Source organism: Heptranchias perlo, chromosome 3, assembly GCF_035084215.1.
Source record: "Heptranchias perlo isolate sHepPer1 chromosome 3, sHepPer1.hap1, whole genome shotgun sequence".
NCBI lineage: Eukaryota > Metazoa > Chordata > Chondrichthyes > Hexanchiformes > Hexanchidae > Heptranchias > Heptranchias perlo.
In genome coordinates, this window is record NC_090327.1 from 37,114,334 (window position 1) to 37,133,478 (window position 19,145).

The 19,145-nt window shown below is 47.3% G+C and overlaps 1 protein-coding gene across 1 annotated transcript in view; it reads right to left on the bottom strand.

Moving 5' to 3' along the window:
- LOC137312101 (parathyroid hormone/parathyroid hormone-related peptide receptor-like) overlaps positions 1 to 19,145 on the bottom strand; it is a 116,320-nt gene that overhangs the window by 64,313 nt on the left and 32,862 nt on the right. The window contains exon 2 of the mRNA XM_067978835.1: positions 12,011 to 12,116. Within this exon, the coding sequence (XP_067834936.1) occupies positions 12,011 to 12,116 (106 nt within the window). The remainder of the gene's footprint in view (positions 1 to 12,010; positions 12,117 to 19,145) is intronic.

Below are 19,145 nucleotides of genomic sequence, written 5' to 3' on the forward strand. Positions count from 1 at the left end.
TGCACACATTTCACAGTTCCTGTCACCGTGCACACACATTTCACAGTTCCTGTCACCGTGCACACACATTTCACAGTTCCTGTCACCGTGCACACATTTCACAGTTCCTGTCACCGTGCACACACATTTCACAGTTCCTGTCACCGTGCACACACATTTCACAGTTCCTGTCACCGTGCACACACATTTCACAGTTCCTGTCACCGTGTACACACATTTCACAGTTCCTGACACCGTGCACACAAATTTCACAGTTCCTGTCACCATACACACACATTTCCTGTCACCGTGCATACACATTTCACAGTTCCTGTCACCGTGCACACTCATTTCACAGTTCCTGTTACCGTGCACACACATTTCACAGTTCCTGTCACCGTGCACACACATTTCACAGTTCCTGTCACCATGCACACACATTTCACATTTCCTATCACCGTGCACACATTTCACAGTTCCTGTTACCGTGCATACATATTTCACAGTTCCTGTCACCGTGTGCACACATTTCACAGTTCCTGTCACCGTGCACACACATTTCACAGTTCCTGTCACCGTGTACACACATTTCACAGTTCCTGACACCGTGCACAAACATTTCACAGTTCCTGTCACCGTGCACACACATTTCACAGTTCCTGTCACCGTGTACACACATTCCACAGATCCTGTCACCGTGCACACACATTTCACAGTTCCTGTCACCGTGCACACACATTTCACAGTTCCTGTCACCGTGCACACATTTCACAGTTCCTGTCACCGTGCACACATTTCACAGTTCCTGTCACCGTGCACACACATTTCACAGTTCCTGTCACCGTGCACACACATTTCACAGTTCCTGTCACCGTGCACACATTTCACACTTCCTGTCACTGTGCACACATTTCACAGTTCCTGTCACCGTGCACACATTTCACAGTTCCTGTCACCGTGCACACACATTTCACAGTTCCTGTCACCGTGCACACACATTTCACAGTTCCTGTCACCCTGCACACACATTTCACAGTTCCTGTCACCGTGCACACACATTTCACAGTTCCTGTCACCGTTCACACACATTTCACAGTTCCTGTTACCGTGTACACACATTTCACAGTTCCTGACACCGTGCACACAAATTTCACAGTTCCTGTCACCGTGTACACACATTTCACAGTTCCTGTCACCGAGCACACATTGCACAGTTCCTGTTACCGTGCATACATTTCACAGTTCCTGTCACTGTGTACACACATTTCACAGTTCCTGTCACCGTGTACACACATTTCACAGTTCCTGTCACCGAGCACACATTTCACAGTTCCTGTTACCGTGCATACATTTCACAGTTCCTGTCACTGTGTACACACATTTCACAGTTCCTGACACCATGCACAAACATTTCACAGTTCCTGTCACCGTGCACACACATTTCACAGTTCCTGTCACCGTGTACACACATTTCACAGTTCCTGTCACCATGCACACACATTTCACAGTTCCTATCACCGTGCACACATTTCACAGTTCCTGTTACCGTGCATACATATTTCACAGTTCCTGTCACCGTGCACACACATTTCACAGTTCCTGTCACCATGCACACGTTTCTCAGTTCCTGTCACCGTGCACACATTTCACAGTTCCTGTCACCGTGCACACACATTTCACAGTTCCTGTCACGTGCACACGTTTCACAGTTTCTGTCACCATGCACACACATTTCACAGTTCCTATCACCGTGCACACGTTTCACAGTTCCTGTCACCATGTACACACATTTCACAGTTCCTGTCACCGTGTACACACATTTCACAGTTCCTGTCACCGTGCACACACATTTCACAGTTCCTATCACCATGCACACGTTTCACAGTTCCCGTCACCGTGCACACACATTTCACAGTTCCTGTCACCATGTACACACATTTCACAGTTCCTGTCACCGTGCACACACATTTCACAGTTCCTGTCACCGTGTACACACATTTCACAGTTCCTGTCACCGTGCACACATTTCACAGTTCCTGTCACCATGCACACACATTTCACTGTTCCTGTCACCGTGCACACACATTTCTCAGTTCCTGTCACCGTGCACACACATTTCACAGTTCCTGTCACCGTTCACACACATTTCACAGTTCCTGTCACCGTGCACACACATTTCACAGTTCCTGACACCGTGCACACAAATTTCACAGTTCCTGTCACCATACACACACATTTCCTGTCACCATGCATACACATTTCACAGTTCCTGTCACCGTGTACACACATTTCACAGTTCCTGTCACCGTGTACACACATTTCACAGTTCCTGTCACCATGCACACACATTTCACAGTTCCTGTCACGTGCACACGTTTCACAGTTCCTGTCACCGTGTACACACATTTCACAGTTCCTGTCACCGTGTACACACATTTCACAGTTCCTGTCACCGTGCACACATTTCACAGTTCCTGTCGCCATGCACACACATTTCACAGTTCCTGTCACCATGCACACATTTCACACTTCCTGTCACCATGCACACACATTTCACAGTTCCTGTCACCGTGCACACATTTCACAGTTCCTGTCACCATGCACACACATTTCACAGTTCCTGTCACCATGCACACACATTTCACAGTTCCTGTCATGTGCACACATTTCACAGTTCCTGTCACCGTTCACACTCATTTCACAGTTCCTGTTACCGTGCACACACATTTTACAGTTCCTGTTACCGTGTACACACATTTCACAGTTCCTGTCTCCGTGTACACACATTTCACATTTCCTGTCACCGTGTACACACATTTCACAGTTCCTGTCACCGTGCACACACATTTCACAGTTCCTGTCACCGTGCACACACATTTCACAGTTCCTGTCACCGTGTACACACATTTCACAGTTCCTGACACCGTGCACACAAATTTCACAGTTCCTGTCACCATACACACACATTTCCTGTCACCGTGCATACACATTTCACAGTTCCTGTCACCGTTCACACTCATTTCACAGTTCCTGTTACCGTGCACACACATTTTACAGTTCCTGTCACCGTGCACACACGTTTCACAGTTCCTGACACCATGCACGCAAGTTTCACAGTTCCTGTCATTGTGCACACATGTTTCACAGTTCCTGTTACCGTGCACACACATTTCACAGTTCTTTTCACCTTGCACACATGTTTCACAGTTCCTGACACCATGCTCACATTTCACAGTTCCTAACACTATGCACACACGTTTCACAGTTCCTGACACTATGCACACACGTTTCACAGTTCCTGACACCATGCACACACATTTCACAGTTCCTGACACCATGCACACACGTTTCACAGTTCCTGACACCATGCACACATGTTTCACAGTTCCTGACACCATGCACACACGTTTCACAGTTCCTGACACCATGCACACACGTTTCACAGTTCCTGACACCATGCACACACATTTCACAGTTCCTATCACCGTGCACACATTTCACAGTTCCTGTTACCGTGCATACATATTTCACAGTTCCTGTCACCATGTACACACATTTCACAGTTCCTGTCACCGTGCACACATTTCACAGTTCCTGTCACCATGCACACACATTTCACAGTTCCTGTCACCGTGCACACACATTTCTCAGTTCCTGTCACCGTTCACACACATTTCACAGTTCCTGTCACCGTGCACACACATTTCACAGTTCCTGACACCGTGCACACAAATTTCACAGTTCCTGTCACCATACACACACATTTCCTGTCACCATGCATACACATTTCACAGTTCCTGTCACCGTGTACACACATTTCACAGTTCCTGTCACCGTGTACACACATTTCACAGTTCCTGTCACCATGCACACACATTTCACAGTTCCTGTCACGTGCACACATTTCACAGTTCCTGTCACCGTGTACACACATTTCACAGTTCCTGTCACCGTGTACACACATTTCACAGTTCCTGTCACCGTGCACACATTTCACAGTTCCTGTCACCATGCACACACATTTCACAGTTCCTGTCACCGTGCACACATTTCACAGTTCCTGTCACCGTGCACACACATTTCACAGTTCCTGTCACCGTGCACACATTTCACAGTTCCTGTCACCATGCACACACATTTCACAGTTCCTGTCACCATGCACACACATTTCACAGTTCCTGTCATGTGCACACATTTCACAGTTCCTGTCACCGTTCACACTCATTTCACAGTTCCTGTTACCGTGCACACACATTTTACAGTTCCTGTTACCGTGTACACACATTTCACAGTTCCTGTCACCGTGTACACACATTTCACATTTCCTGTCACCGTGTACACACATTTCACAGTTCCTGTCACCGTGCACACACATTTCACAGTTCCTGTCACCGTGCACACACATTTCACAGTTCCTGTCACCGTGTACACACATTTCACAGTTCCTGACACCGTGCACACAAATTTCACAGTTCCTGTCACCATACACACACATTTCCTGTGACCGTGCACACATTTCACAGTTCCTGTCACCGTGCACACACATTTCACAGTTCCTGTCACCGTGCACACATTTCACAGTTCCTGTCACCGTGCACACACATTTCACAGTTCCTGTCACCGTGCACACACATTTCACAGTTCCTGTCACCGTGCACACATTTCACAGTTCCTGTCACTGTGCACACACATTTCACAGTTCCTGTCACCGTGCACACACATTTCACAGTTCCTGTCACCGTGCACACACATTTCACAGTTCCTGTCACCGTGTACACACATTTCACAGTTCCTGACACCGTGCACACAAATTTCACAGTTCCTGTCACCATACACACACATTTCCTGTCACCGTGCATACACATTTCACAGTTCCTGTCACCGTGCACACTCATTTCACAGTTCCTGTTACCGTGCACACACATTTCACAGTTCCTGTCACCGTGCACACACATTTCACAGTTCCTGTCACCATGCACACACATTTCACAGTTCCTGTCACCGTGCACACACATTTCACATTTCCTATCACCGTGCACACATTTCACAGTTCCTGTTACCGTGCATACATATTTCACAGTTCCTGTCACCGTGTGCACACATTTCACAGTTCCTGTCACCGTGCACACACATTTCACAGTTCCTGTCACCGTGTACACACATTTCACAGTTCCTGACACCGTGCACAAACATTTCACAGTTCCTGTCACCGTGCACACACATTTCACAGTTCCTGTCACCGTGTACACACATTTCACAGTTCCTGTCACCGTGCACACACATTTCACAGTTCCTGTCACCGTGCACACACATTTCACAGTTCCTGTCACCGTGCACACATTTCACAGTTCCTGTTACCGTGCACACATTTCACAGTTCCTGTCACCGTGCACACACATTTCACAGTTCCTGTCACCGTGCACACACATTTCACAGTTCCTGTCACCGTGCACACATTTCACACTTCCTGTCACTGTGCACACATTTCACAGTTCCTGTCACCGTGCACACATTTCACAGTTCCTGTCACCGTGCACACACATTTCACAGTTCCTGTCACCGTGCACACACATTTCACAGTTCCTGTCACCCTGCACACACATTTCACAGTTCCTGTCACCGTGCACACACATTTCACAGTTCCTGTCACCGTTCACACACATTTCACAGTTCCTGTTACCGTGTACACACATTTCACAGTTCCTGACACCGTGCACACAAATTTCACAGTTCCTGTCACCGTGTACACACATTTCACAGTTCCTGTCACCGAGCACACATTGCACAGTTCCTGTTACCGTGCATACATTTCACAGTTCCTGTCACTGTGTACACACATTTCACAGTTCCTGTCACCTTGTACACACATTTCACAGTTCCTGTCACCGAGCACACATTTCACAGTTCCTGTTACCGTGCATACATTTCACAGTTCCTGTCACTGTGTACACACATTTCACAGTTCCTGTCACCGTGTACACACATTTCACAGTTCCTGACACCATGCACAAACATTTCACAGTTCCTGTCACCGTGCACACACATTTCACAGTTCCTGTCACCGTGTACACACATTTCACAGTTCCTGACACCGTGCACAAACATTTCACAGTTCCTGTCACCGTGCACACACATTTCACAGTTCCTGTCACCGTGCACACATTTCACAGTTCCTGTCACCGTGCACACACATTTCACAGTTCCTGTCACCATGCACACACATTTCACAGTTCCTGTCACCGTGCACACACATTTCACAGTTCCTATCACCGTGCACACATTTCACAGTTCCTGTCACCGTGCACACACATTTCACAGTTCCTGTCACCATGCACACACATTTCACAGTTCCTGTCACCGTGCACACACATTTCACAGTTCCTATCACCGTGCACACATTTCACAGTTCCTGTCACCGTGCACACATTTCACAGTTCCTGTCACCGTGCACACACATTTCACAGTTCCTGTCACCATGCACACGTTTCACAGTTCCTGTCACCGTGCACACACATTTCACAGTTCCTGTCACCATGCACACTTTTCTCAGTTCCTGTCACCGTGCACACATTTCACAGTTCCTGTCACCGTGCACACACATTTCACAGTTCCTGTCACGTGCACACGTTTCACAGTTTCTGTCACCATGCACACACATTTCACAGTTCCTATCACCGTGCACACATTTCACAGTTCCTGTCACCATGTACACACATTTCACAGTTCCTGTCACCGTGTACACACATTTCACAGTTCCTGTCACCGTGCACACACATTTCACAGTTCCTATCACCATGCACACGTTTCACAGTTCCCGTCACCGTGCACACACATTTCACAGTTCCTGTCACCATGTACACACATTTCACAGTTCCTGTCACCGTGCACACACATTTCACAGTTCCTGTCACCGTGTACACACATTTCACAGTTCCTGTCACCGTGCACACATTTCACAGTTCCTGTCACCATGCACACACATTTCACTGTTCCTGTCACTGTGCACACACATTTCTCAGTTCCTGTCACCGTGCACACACATTTCACAGTTCCTGTCACCGTTCACACACATTTCACAGTTCCTGTCACCGTGCACACACATTTCACAGTTCCTGACACCGTGCACACAAATTTCACAGTTCCTGTCACCATACACACACATTTCCTGTCACCATGCATACACATTTCACAGTTCCTGTCACCGTGTACACACATTTCACAGTTCCTGTCACCGTGTACACACATTTCACAGTTCCTGTCACCATGCACACACATTTCACAGTTCCTGTCACGTGCACACGTTTCACAGTTCCTGTCACCGTGAACACACATTTCACAGTTCCTGTCACCGTGCACACATTTCACAGTTCCTGTCACCATGCACACACATTTCACAGTTCCTGTCACCGTGCACACATTTCACAGTTCCTGTCACCGTGCACACACATTTCACAGTTCCTGTCACCGTGCACACATTTCACAGTTCCTGTCACCATGCACACACATTTCACAGTTCCTGTCACCGTGCACACATTTCACAGTTCCTGTCACCGTGCACACACATTTCACAGTTCCTGTCACCGTGCACACATTTCACAGTTCCTGTCACCATGCACACACATTTCACAGTTCCTGTCATGTGCACACATTTCACAGTTCCTGTCACCATACACACACATTTCACAGTTCCTGTCACCGTTCACACACATTTCACAGTTCCTGTTACCGTGTACACACATTTCACAGTTCCTGTCTCCGTGTACACACATTTCACATTTCCTGTCACCGTGTACACACATTTCACAGTTCCTGTCACCGTGCACACACATTTCACAGTTCCTGTCACCGTGCACACACATTTCACAGTTCCTGTCACCGTGTACACACATTTCACAGTTCCTGACACCGTGCACACAAATTTCACAGTTCCTGTCACCATACACACACATTTCCTGTCACCGTGCATACACATTTCACAGTTCCTGTCACCGTTCACACTCATTTCACAGTTCCTGTTACCGTGCACACACATTTTACAGTTCCTGTCACCGTGCACACACGTTTCACAGTTCCTGACACCATGCACGCAAGTTTCACAGTTCCTGTCATTGTGCACACATGTTTCACAGTTCCTGTTACCGTGCACACACATTTCACAGTTCTTTTCACCTTGCACACATGTTTCACAGTTCCTGACACCATGCTCACATTTCACAGTTCCTAACACTATGCACACACGTTTCACAGTTCCTGACACTATGCACACACGTTTCACAGTTCCTGACACCATGCACACACATTTCACAGTTCCTGACACCATGCACACACGTTTCACAGTTCCTGACACCATGCACACATGTTTCACAGTTCCTGACACCATGCGCACACGTTTCACAGTTCCTGACACTATGCACACACGTTTTATAGTTCCTGACACCATTCGCACACATTTCACAGTTCCTGACACCATGCACACACATTTCACAGTTCCTATCACCGTGCACACATTTCACAGTTCCTGTTACCGTGCATACATATTTCACAGTTCCTGTCACCGTGTGCACACATTTCACAGTTCCTGTCACATGCACACACATTTCACAGTTCCTATCACCGTGCACACATTTCACAGTTCCTGTCACCGTGTACACATTTCACAGTTCCTGTCACCGTGCACACACATTTCACAGTTCCTGTCACCATGCACACGTTTCACAGTTCCTGTCACCGTGCACACACATTTCACAGTTCCTGTCACCATGCACACGTTTCTCAGTTCCTGTCACCGTGCACACATTTCACAGTTCCTGTCACCGTGCACACACATTTCACAGTTCCTGTCACGTGCACACGTTTCACAGTTTCTGTCACCATGCACACACATTTCACAGTTCCTATCACCGTGCACACATTTCACAGTTCCTGTCACCATGTACACACATTTCACAGTTCCTGTCACCGTGTACACACATTTCACAGTTCCTGTCACCGTGCACACACATTTCACAGTTCCTATCACCATGCACACGTTTCACAGTTCCCGTCACTGTGCACACACATTTCACAGTTCCTGTCACCATGTACACACATTTCACAGTTCCTGTCACCGTGCACACACATTTCACAGTTCCTGTCACCGTGTACACACATTTCACAGTTCCTGTCACCGTGCACACATTTCACAGTTCCTGTCACCATGCACACACATTTCACAGTTCCTGTCACCGTGCACACACATTTCTCAGTTCCTGTCACCGTGCACACACATTTCACAGTTCCTGTCACCGTTCACACACATTTCACAGTTCCTGACACCGTGCACACAAATTTCACAGTTCCTGTCACCATACACACACATTTCCTGTCACCATGCATACACATTTCACAGTTCCTGTCACCGTGTACACACATTTCACAGTTCCTGTCACCGTGTACACACATTTCACAGTTCCTGTCACCATGCACACACATTTCACAGTTCCTGTCACGTGCACACGTTTCACAGTTCCTGTCACCGTGTACACACATTTCACAGTTCCTGTCACCGTGTACACACATTTCACAGTTCCTGTCACCGTGCACACATTTCACAGTTCCTGTCACCATGCACACACATTTCACAGTTCCTGTCACCGTGCACACATTTCACAGTTCCTGTCACCGTGCACACACATTTCACAGTTCCTGTCACCGTGCACACATTTCACAGTTCCTGTCACCATGCACACACATTTCACAGTTCCTGTCACCATGCACACACATTTCACAGTTCCTGTCATGTGCACACATTTCACAGTTCCTGTCACCGTTCACACTCATTTCACAGTTCCTGTTACCGTGCACACACATTTTACAGTTCCTGTTACCGTGTACACACATTTCACAGTTCCTGTCTCCGTGTACACACATTTCACATTTCCTGTCACCGTGCACACACATTTCACAGTTCCTGTCACCGTGCACACACATTTCACAGTTCCTGTCACCGTGCACACACATTTCACAGTTCCTGTCACCGTGTACACACATTTCACAGTTCCTGACACCGTGCACACAAATTTCACAGTTCCTGTCACCATACACACACATTTCCTGTCACCGTGCATATACATTTCACAGTTCCTGTCACCGTTCACACTCATTTCACAGTTCCTGTTACCGTGCACACACATTTTACAGTTCCTGTCACCGTGCACACACGTTTCACAGTTCCTGACACCATGCACGCAAGTTTCACAGTTCCTGTCATTGTGCACACATGTTTCACAGTTCCTGTTACCGTGCGCACACATTTCATAGTTCCTGACACCATGCACACACATTTCACAGTTCTTTTCACCTTGCACACATGTTTCACAGTTCCTGACACCATGCTCACATTTCACAGTTCCTAACACTATGCACACACGTTTCACAGTTCCTGTCATCATGCACACACGTTTCACAGTTCCTGACACCATGCACACACGTTTCACAGTTCCTGACACCATGCACACACGTTTCACAGTTCCTGTCACCATGCACACACGTTTCACAGTTCCTGACACTATGCACACATGTTTCACAGTTCCTGACACTATGCACACACGTTTCACAGTTCCTGACACTATGCACACACGTTTCACAGTTCCTGACACCATGCACACACATTTCACAGTTCCTGACACCATGCACACACGTTTCACAGTTCCTGACACCATGCACACACGTTTCACAGTTCCTGACACCATGCACACACGTTTCACAGTTCCTGACACTATGCACACACGTTTCACAGTTCCTGACACCATGCGCACACATTTCACAGTTCCTGACACCATGCACACACGTTTCACAGTTCCTGTCATCATGCACACACGTTTCACAGTTCCTGACACCATGCACACACGTTTCACAGTTCCTGACACCATGCGCACACATTTCACAGTTCCTGACACTATGCACACATGTTTCACAGTTCCTGACACTATGCACACACGTTTCACAGTTCCTGACACTATGCACACACGTTTCACAGTTCCTGACACCATGCTCACATTTCACAGTTCCTAACACTATGCACACACGTTTCACAGTTCCTGTCATCATGCGCACACATTTCACAGTTCCTGACACCATGCACACACGTTTCACAGTTCCTGACACCATGCGCACACATTTCACAGTTCCTGTCACCATGCACACACGTTTCACAGTTCCTGACACTATGCACACACGTTTCACAGTTCCTGACACTCTGCACATGCAGTTCACAGTTCCTGTCACCATGCACACACATTTCACCATTCTTGTCACCCCTGTACACACACTTTTCATAGTTCCTGTCACCATGCACACATTTCATATTGTATTATGTCTCGTTCCTTCGTTTCACAATTTCAAATCCACCCACCTTCTTTAGCACATTCATTTAAATTTGTCAAGGTCCTTTTGATCATTGTCACTGCTTTTCAACACGTTCTCATTTTTACTGTTGACTTTAAAAGGCACTTGCTCCTCCCCGGTCTCTGTCATCATTGCTACTTCACATAGCTACTGCCCAGGTCCTAATTCACACCTAGTCCCGCTCACCCATCATCCTCACTGAACTACATGGGCTCCCAGTCCCCAAACGTCTCCACTTTAAAATTCTCATCCTTGTGTTCAAATCCTTCCATGGCCTCGCTTCTCCCTATCTCTGTGACTTTCTTCAGGCCTACAGCCCTCCAGGAACTATGCGTTCCTCCAACTCCGACCTCTTTAGCCTCCTCTACTTCCTTTGTTCCATCATTGGTGGCCATGCCTTCAGTCGTACAGGCCCTAAGCTTGGAATTGTCTCCCTAAATCGCACCACCTCTCTCCTCCTTTAAGATGTTCATTAAAACTTACCTCTTTGACCAAGCTTTTGATCACCTGATCTAATATCTCCTTCTTTGGCTTGTGTCAGTTTTTGTCTGATTACATTCCTGTGAATCACCTTGGGATGTTTTAGTAAGTTAAAGGCGCTATATAAATGCAAGTGGTTGTTGACCAAATTAAAGGAGGGACTCACCAGCAGCTTTACCCATCCTGGACTTCAACCTCTGCTCACATTTCCGTTTAGCGTGAAGCAGCAAGTAAATCTGCTCATCCCTGGTAATGACATCATCTGCATCAACCTGAATGGGGCAAAAAAATTACGCACATAATTAGTCGGGAAGGATGGAGCAGAGGAGGAGATACTTCTGGTTCAGGATTCAGAGACCAAGGGTCATCAGTTAAAATTCTCACAGAGAAAGTTGGGAAAATGTCTTTACTCAGAGAGTTGTTGGAGCACTGCATCTTTTAAGGGGAAATTGGGTAAATATTTGAAGCAGCGAAGGATACAGAGCTATGGGGAGAGAATGGGGCAATGGGATTGTTCTAGCAATGTGCCGATACACACGCAAATGGCCTCCTTTAGTGTTGTAAACCTCTCTGGAAGGTCACCAAAAGACACAGACAGGGCAAAATATTTTTTTCCTAATTTTCTCTCCTATTCTGAAGGCACCAGAGGCAGGGGCTGGGGCTGGAGGTCGGGAGTGAGGGTCAGGGGCTGAAGGTCAGGGGCCGGATCTACAGGTGCTGCGTTTCCTCCTATATCTCACCAATCTGCCCTTTCTGGATATATGAGAGTTGACAAGCAAGTAGACCCTGGGGAGCATTACATCTGAGCCAATTCCTGTCCTCACCCAACATCCATTATGCCCATATTTTTCCAGCAGGGGTCACTGGACAGCAACCATGCCAGAAACCCGGTGTGATTTTCCCTTCCTATTCTGAAAGAGAGTTTCTAAAGTCTTTTATCATGTATTCAGGACATCTCAAATTGCTTCACAACTAATCTCTGAAGTGCTGTTGTGTAGGTAAACACATGCAGCAAGATTCCATAAGTAGCAAATGAGATGGAAGACCAGTTAATCTGCACAGGCATTGGTACCATTGCTAAAGTCAAGGGGCCTATTTTTTTTGGACGTCCCAGGTAGGCGCCTAAAACAAGCGTAAAGTCCCTTGAATATGTTAATTAGGGGCTAACAGCTGTTGAAAAACACCTTTGAGTAATGTGTTCCTGATGAGCGGGCAGGCATTGGGCCTCCCCGCTCAGGTTTCTTCAGCGGCCCCTGTGGCCGTTAACTACATGTCATTTTTAATTACATTTTCAAAGATAAAAACCTTTCTGTGAAGCAAGCTCCCCCTCACCCCCGCCTTGCCTAACAATCAGCACCCCCCCACCCCACCCATTGCCTGCTCCAACACCCTGGCAAACCGCAACTGGCTTTTCTCGTGAGGCGAGCTGTCCAAGGGTCCAAGGAACAATTCCTGCTGATCGTCGGGACTCTTGGTTCGGGCGCGCACTGCTTTCACACCACTGAGTCTGGGCCCGAAAGCAGGCCCAGTCCAAAATCTACCCCCAAGTCTCTAATGAATGCTTGACATCAACTATTAAACCCAAGGGCCTAAAGTGTTGGACATCTAATTGAGAAAATAAAGTACAGGACTGTGTGTAAGACACGGCCAAGGTTAAAAGTGATGGGGAGAAGATGAGGCAGGTCAGAAAGTAATGATTAGAGAAAACTCGAGTTTTGTTTTCAATGTCTGTAGATTGAAAGAGAAAGGGAAGACCCAGTGAGGTCAAGAGTTCCACAGTTTTGAGGTTCTGGAAAATACTGGGTTGTTCGGGCAACATGCAGGAGATGTTGTGGGGAATCTTGATTTCAACAAAATGAGGATATAGGGAGGAGGAAGAGTGTGTAAGACAGTATTTGGAACTTAGAAGCAACAAGACAGAAAGGTTTTGGGGAGCACTGACTGTGGTAGTATCGATAATGCAGTGGATGAAAAGAAGGATCATCTATCAGATGACAAGCTTTTTCTTGTATCCCATCCAAGAGTAATATAAAACAGTCAACGTTCTGGTCCCCTCACAGGATGGGAGATATCGAGGCCCTGGAAAAGGTTCATAGGAGGGCCACTAGATCATTAGCTAGTTTAAAATCCTTACTAATCATGATAGACTCAAGGAGTTGGATCTTTTTATTCGAAAAAAGCATAGACTTCGAGGAGACTTGATTGAAGTATTTAAAATGATGAAGGGACTAGGCTGAAGTGTTAGCCTAGATTACATGCTGAAGTCCAGGAGTGGAGCTTAAACCCATGACCTTCAGACTCAGAGGGGAAAGTCAAACTGTCATTTTGTGACCAATAACAGTTGTCTCTTTTGCAATTTATTAAGCAAGCAGGACTTTTTTTTTCTGTGCGTTCTTTCCAAACAACAGCACAACTGACCGTCCAGTCAACTCCTGATTAATCAGTTGGAAACGTTAATCAGAGTATGTAGCCAAGGAATTAGTCACAGCCCTGCTGTGAGGAGGTTTACTACACACTTCCAACCTGTGTAGTAAACCTCCTCACTGTTTACTACACAGGTTGGAAGTGTAGTAAACAGTGAGGAGGTAGTAATAGACTTCAAGAGGACATAGACAGAGGCTGGTGGAATGGGCAGACACAAGGCAGATGAAATTTAATGCAGAGAAGTGCCAAGTGAAACATTTTGGCAGCAAGAAAGAGAAGCAATATAAGCTAAATGGTACAATTCTAAAGGGGGTGCAGAAACGGAGAGACCTGGGGGTATATGTGCACAAATCTTTGAAGGTGGCAGGACAGGTTGAGAAAGTGGTTAAAAAAGCATATGGGATCCTGGGCTTTATAAATAGAGGCATAGGGCCCGATATTAGCAGGGCGGTGGGTTCGCAGCGGGGGGTCGACTGGGCGCGTGGGTAACGCGCCCAGTGAAATCAGTGCGCTCCGCACGGAATCGCAGGCTAATTGGAGCCACTTACCTGTGCTTCCGGGTTTCCCGCTGGTAAGCTGCGCGGCGGGCGGACTGCATATGCGCAGCATAGACTGTCAGCTGGAGGAGCCCTATTCAAAGGGGCAGTCCTCCACTGACTGATGCTGCAGGAAATAGGCAAAATTACAGCATGGAGCAGCCGAGGGGGAAGGCTGCTCCCAGGTTTAATGGTGCCTCACTCCAGGTCTTATTGGATGGGGTGAGGAGGAGGCGGAGAACAGAGATCTTCCCCCCGGCGGGCGGGAGGAAGCAGCCCGCCTCTGCCACTAAGAAGGCCTGGCTCGAGGTGGCAGAGGAGGTCACCTGCACCACCAACATATCGCGTACCTGCATACAGTGCAGGAGGCACTTCAATGACCTAAGTAGGTCAGCCGAAGTGAATACACTTACTCATTCCCCTACATTCTGTCTGCCACATCACCCCACATCTCCTTCTGCACTGCCAACACTACTCTATCACATCACTCCTCACACCCACTCACCTCGCCAGTACTCATCCCGCCACTACCACTCAACCCAATCCTCATACAATCTCATGGCTCTATCTCATACTCACCCTCTCATGCATCTCTTTCACGGTCAGCCTCACTCAACCTGCCACTACCTGTGCTGCAGCCACAGGGCATGCATCACATATGTGCAGTAGGAAGCGTAAGGCAAACGTATCGTGAGCATGAAGGGGATGCACAAGGGTGTTTGAGGGTTTGTCATGGTTTTTACCTATATTTAATTCCTGATCAACTCACATAACATATATTCAAACCACTGCTGCCACGTCTTTGCGAATCTTGTCTGGTTTGTGCAATAATGCCCTTTCCTGAGGATCACTATGAAGACCCACAACTGATGCCACCCATTGTGTCACTGCAGAGTGGGTGTAGGTGTATTTGCAGGGTTTTTTTGTGCAGACGACTGAGAGACGTCGGCGATGTCCCCGATGGCACCCTGGAAGGATGCAGAGGAGAAGTTGTTGAGGGCAGTGGTGACTTTGACAGCGACAGGTAAGAAGATGGTGCTCGGGCCAGCCAGGAGCAGCTCGGCATGAAGGAGGCTGCAGATGTCCACGACTACATGTCGAGTGACTCTGAGCCTCCGTGTGCATTGCTGCTCAGAGAGGTCCAGGAAGCTGAGCCTCGGTCTGTAGACCCTGTGGCGAGGGTAGTGCCTTCTGCGACGCATCTCTCTCTGCCATTGCCCTCCCTCCTGCTGTGCAGGTGGATGTGTCACAGCACTGTGTTGTGGGGCTCCACATGTCAGAGGTGGACGGCGTGGCCAGCGAGGCTGGTGATGCTGCTCGTCCTCCGAGGAGGTCATGACTGCAGCTACGGCGGCCCCCATCCAGAAGATGTACATTTGAGGGGGTCCGCAAGGTAGGTAAATGTGTCTGGACACCGGGGTAAGTGTGCAAGTTGGTGAATTTTAATGTTAGGAGGAGGGTGGTGGAGGCCAAACTTTGTCCAAAGTGACAGAGTGGCCTCCTGCAATGAGTGAGGGTCTCCCCCCCACCACCTGTCAAATGGACCTTTGCAGCTGCCACAGGCTGATGGCTGCAACACGTCCATTTGAACTGGGAGTGTTTCCCCCAGTACGGGAAACAGTCCCAGTTGTTAGCAAAATTCCATCCCTCCTAAAATATCTCGTTAATCAGGTCTGTAAACGACCTGAAATACCAAAATAAATACCTTAAGTGGCACCCCGCTGGCTTTAATTGCCGGCAGGAGTCCCACATGTGGGGGCTGCACACGCATGTCAGCACGTCTGTGGGAAACCCGGAAGTGGGCAGGTTGGAGCCGGGCTCCAGACCCGCCCCGGGAATCCCCGATTTTCACAGCCCCCCCCCCGCCACGAACACACCCGATCGGGGGTGCGAAAATTGAGCCCATAGAGTACAAAAGCAAGGAAGTTATGTTGAACCTTTATAAAACACTGGGTCAGCTACAGCTGGAGTATTGTGTCCAATTCTGGGCACCGCACTTTTGGAAGGATGTGAAGGCCTTGGAGAGGGTGCAGAAAAAAATTACTAGAATGGTTCCAGGGATGAGGGACTTCAGTTACGTGGATAGACTGGAGAAGCTGGGGTTGTTCTCCTTAGAGCAGAGAAGGTTAAGAGGATATTTCATAGAAGTGTTCAAAATCATGAAGGGTTTAGATAAAGTAAATAAAGAGAAACTGTTCCCATGGGCAGAAGGATCGAGAACCAGAGGACACAGATTTAACGTGATTGGCAAAAGAACCAAAGGCGACGTGAGGAAAACCTTTTTTACTCAACGAGTAGTTATGATTTGGAATGCGCTGCCTGAAAGGGTGGTGGAAGCAGATTCAATCATGGCTTTCAAAAAGGAATTGGATAAATACTTCAAGGGAAAAAATTTGCAGGGCTACGAGGAAAGAGCGAGGGAATGGGACTAACTGGATTGCTCTTACAAAGAGCCAGCATGGGCCTCCTTCTGTGCTGCAACCTTTCTATGATTCTATGAAGAAGGAAGAAAGACTTGCATTTCTGTAGTGCCTTTCATGAACTCAGGATGTCCCAAAGCGCTTTATAGCCAATGAAATACTTTTGAAGTGTAGTCACTATTGTAATGTAGGAAAGATTTAGAGTTAAAGATTTAACTTTTAGTGGACGTCCCTCCGTACTGCATGGAGTGCCAGCCTAGATTATGTGCTCATTTTAACTTTTAGTGAAAAGTTGAAGATAGTGAATATCAGTCAGGCTATGATTTGGACAATCCTGGCAGCCACATTGAGGCTGTTGACCTTGTTTTAATGATATAAGTCCTACAGGAACAGAGATATGGAGGAAGGTTCCTTATTAAACCCATTTATATTTTATTTCAAATGGTGCTAGGAGGAAGGTAGATGTTCAGCATCAGATTTGTTGAGTACCGATCTTCAGAAATCTCCTAAGCCCAGTCACGATCTTAAGGGAACTGGATGGTGCAGTGGGTTAACACATTGGCCTTTCACCTCTACATTTGGATGCAGCTAAGGCTGGTGGCTGGAGTGAGTTTGATCATATGGTGCAACACAGAGACACACAGACTAACAAGGTCATAGTCAACATCACCTGAGAGGACAGGCGGTGCCTCAGTTTAACATCTCTTCTGAAACAGCACACACTGCAGCACACCCTCAGTACTGCACTAGAGTGTCAGCCTAGATTATGTGCTCAAGTCTCTGGGGCAAGAGTGCTACCAACTGAGCCAAGGCTAACATCGCGGGGACAATTTTAACCTAACTGGTGGGGCAGGAAACCCACGGGATCATCAATGGAGAGTAAAATCGGGTGGGGTGTAAAACCAGCTTAACACATGATCCTGTTAGTTTCGACGGACGGGTTAGGTTAAAATTGCCCCAGTAAGGAGATAATGATCAAACTGTACAGGGCTTTGGTCAGACCGAACCTTGAGTACTGTATGCAGTTCTGATCACCGAAACACAAAGGGGACATTCAAGCACTGAAGTCACATGGCTGATCCACAATGTCAAGGGTCTGAGTTATGAGGAAACACTGGAGAGACTTGGGCTTTTCAGCCTGGAAAGGAGGCATCTGACAGTTGAGGTATACAAGATCGTTAAGGGAATGGAAAAGGTTAATCTGGGCTATTACTTTAAATTAATTTGTGAGAGTTGGACAGGGGGACACAGGTTCAAACTAGTAAAAATTAGGACTGATATCAAACAATTCCTCTTTGCATGAATGTAGGGTCTTTATGGGTGGATGAATTGATTTGGGCCAAATGGCCTTCCTCATCTCTAATTATATTGTGATCCTGTGACCTTCCCCTGATGGTGAGACCTCCTGATGAGAAGACTCTCTTGCTTGATGAGGAGACTCTCTCCTGATGGTGAGAACCTCTCCTGGGGGGAAGCTCTTTCTTGATGGGGACACTTTCTCTTTGATGGGGGTCCGATAATACAACTTCCTCCTCTCCCATTATCTTTGATCCACAACTGCCATTTTGTCAGAGTGTTCTATAAGGTTGCTTTTTTTAGAATTGAAAAGTCTCGGTGAAGGGTCGTAAGTCCACAAGACCGACAGTTGCATGAAGCCCAAAACATCACACAGTGAATGCCTTTAACTAACTTACAGGAGGAGGTTAGCGGAAGTTCACTCTTGTTACTTCAAAGGTGCCAGCAGCTAGCTGAAGAGAGCAATTGTTATCATGTGATTCTACACAGGGGGCCGTGAACCTGACAGGGAAAAGGGGGCCTTCATTTCAAAGTATTGTCTTGGCTAGCAACACTAGATTTCATTTGGGAGCTTGTGCAGGGTAGTAACAAGGCAGAGGTGAAAATCAGGCCAGAGGTGAAAATC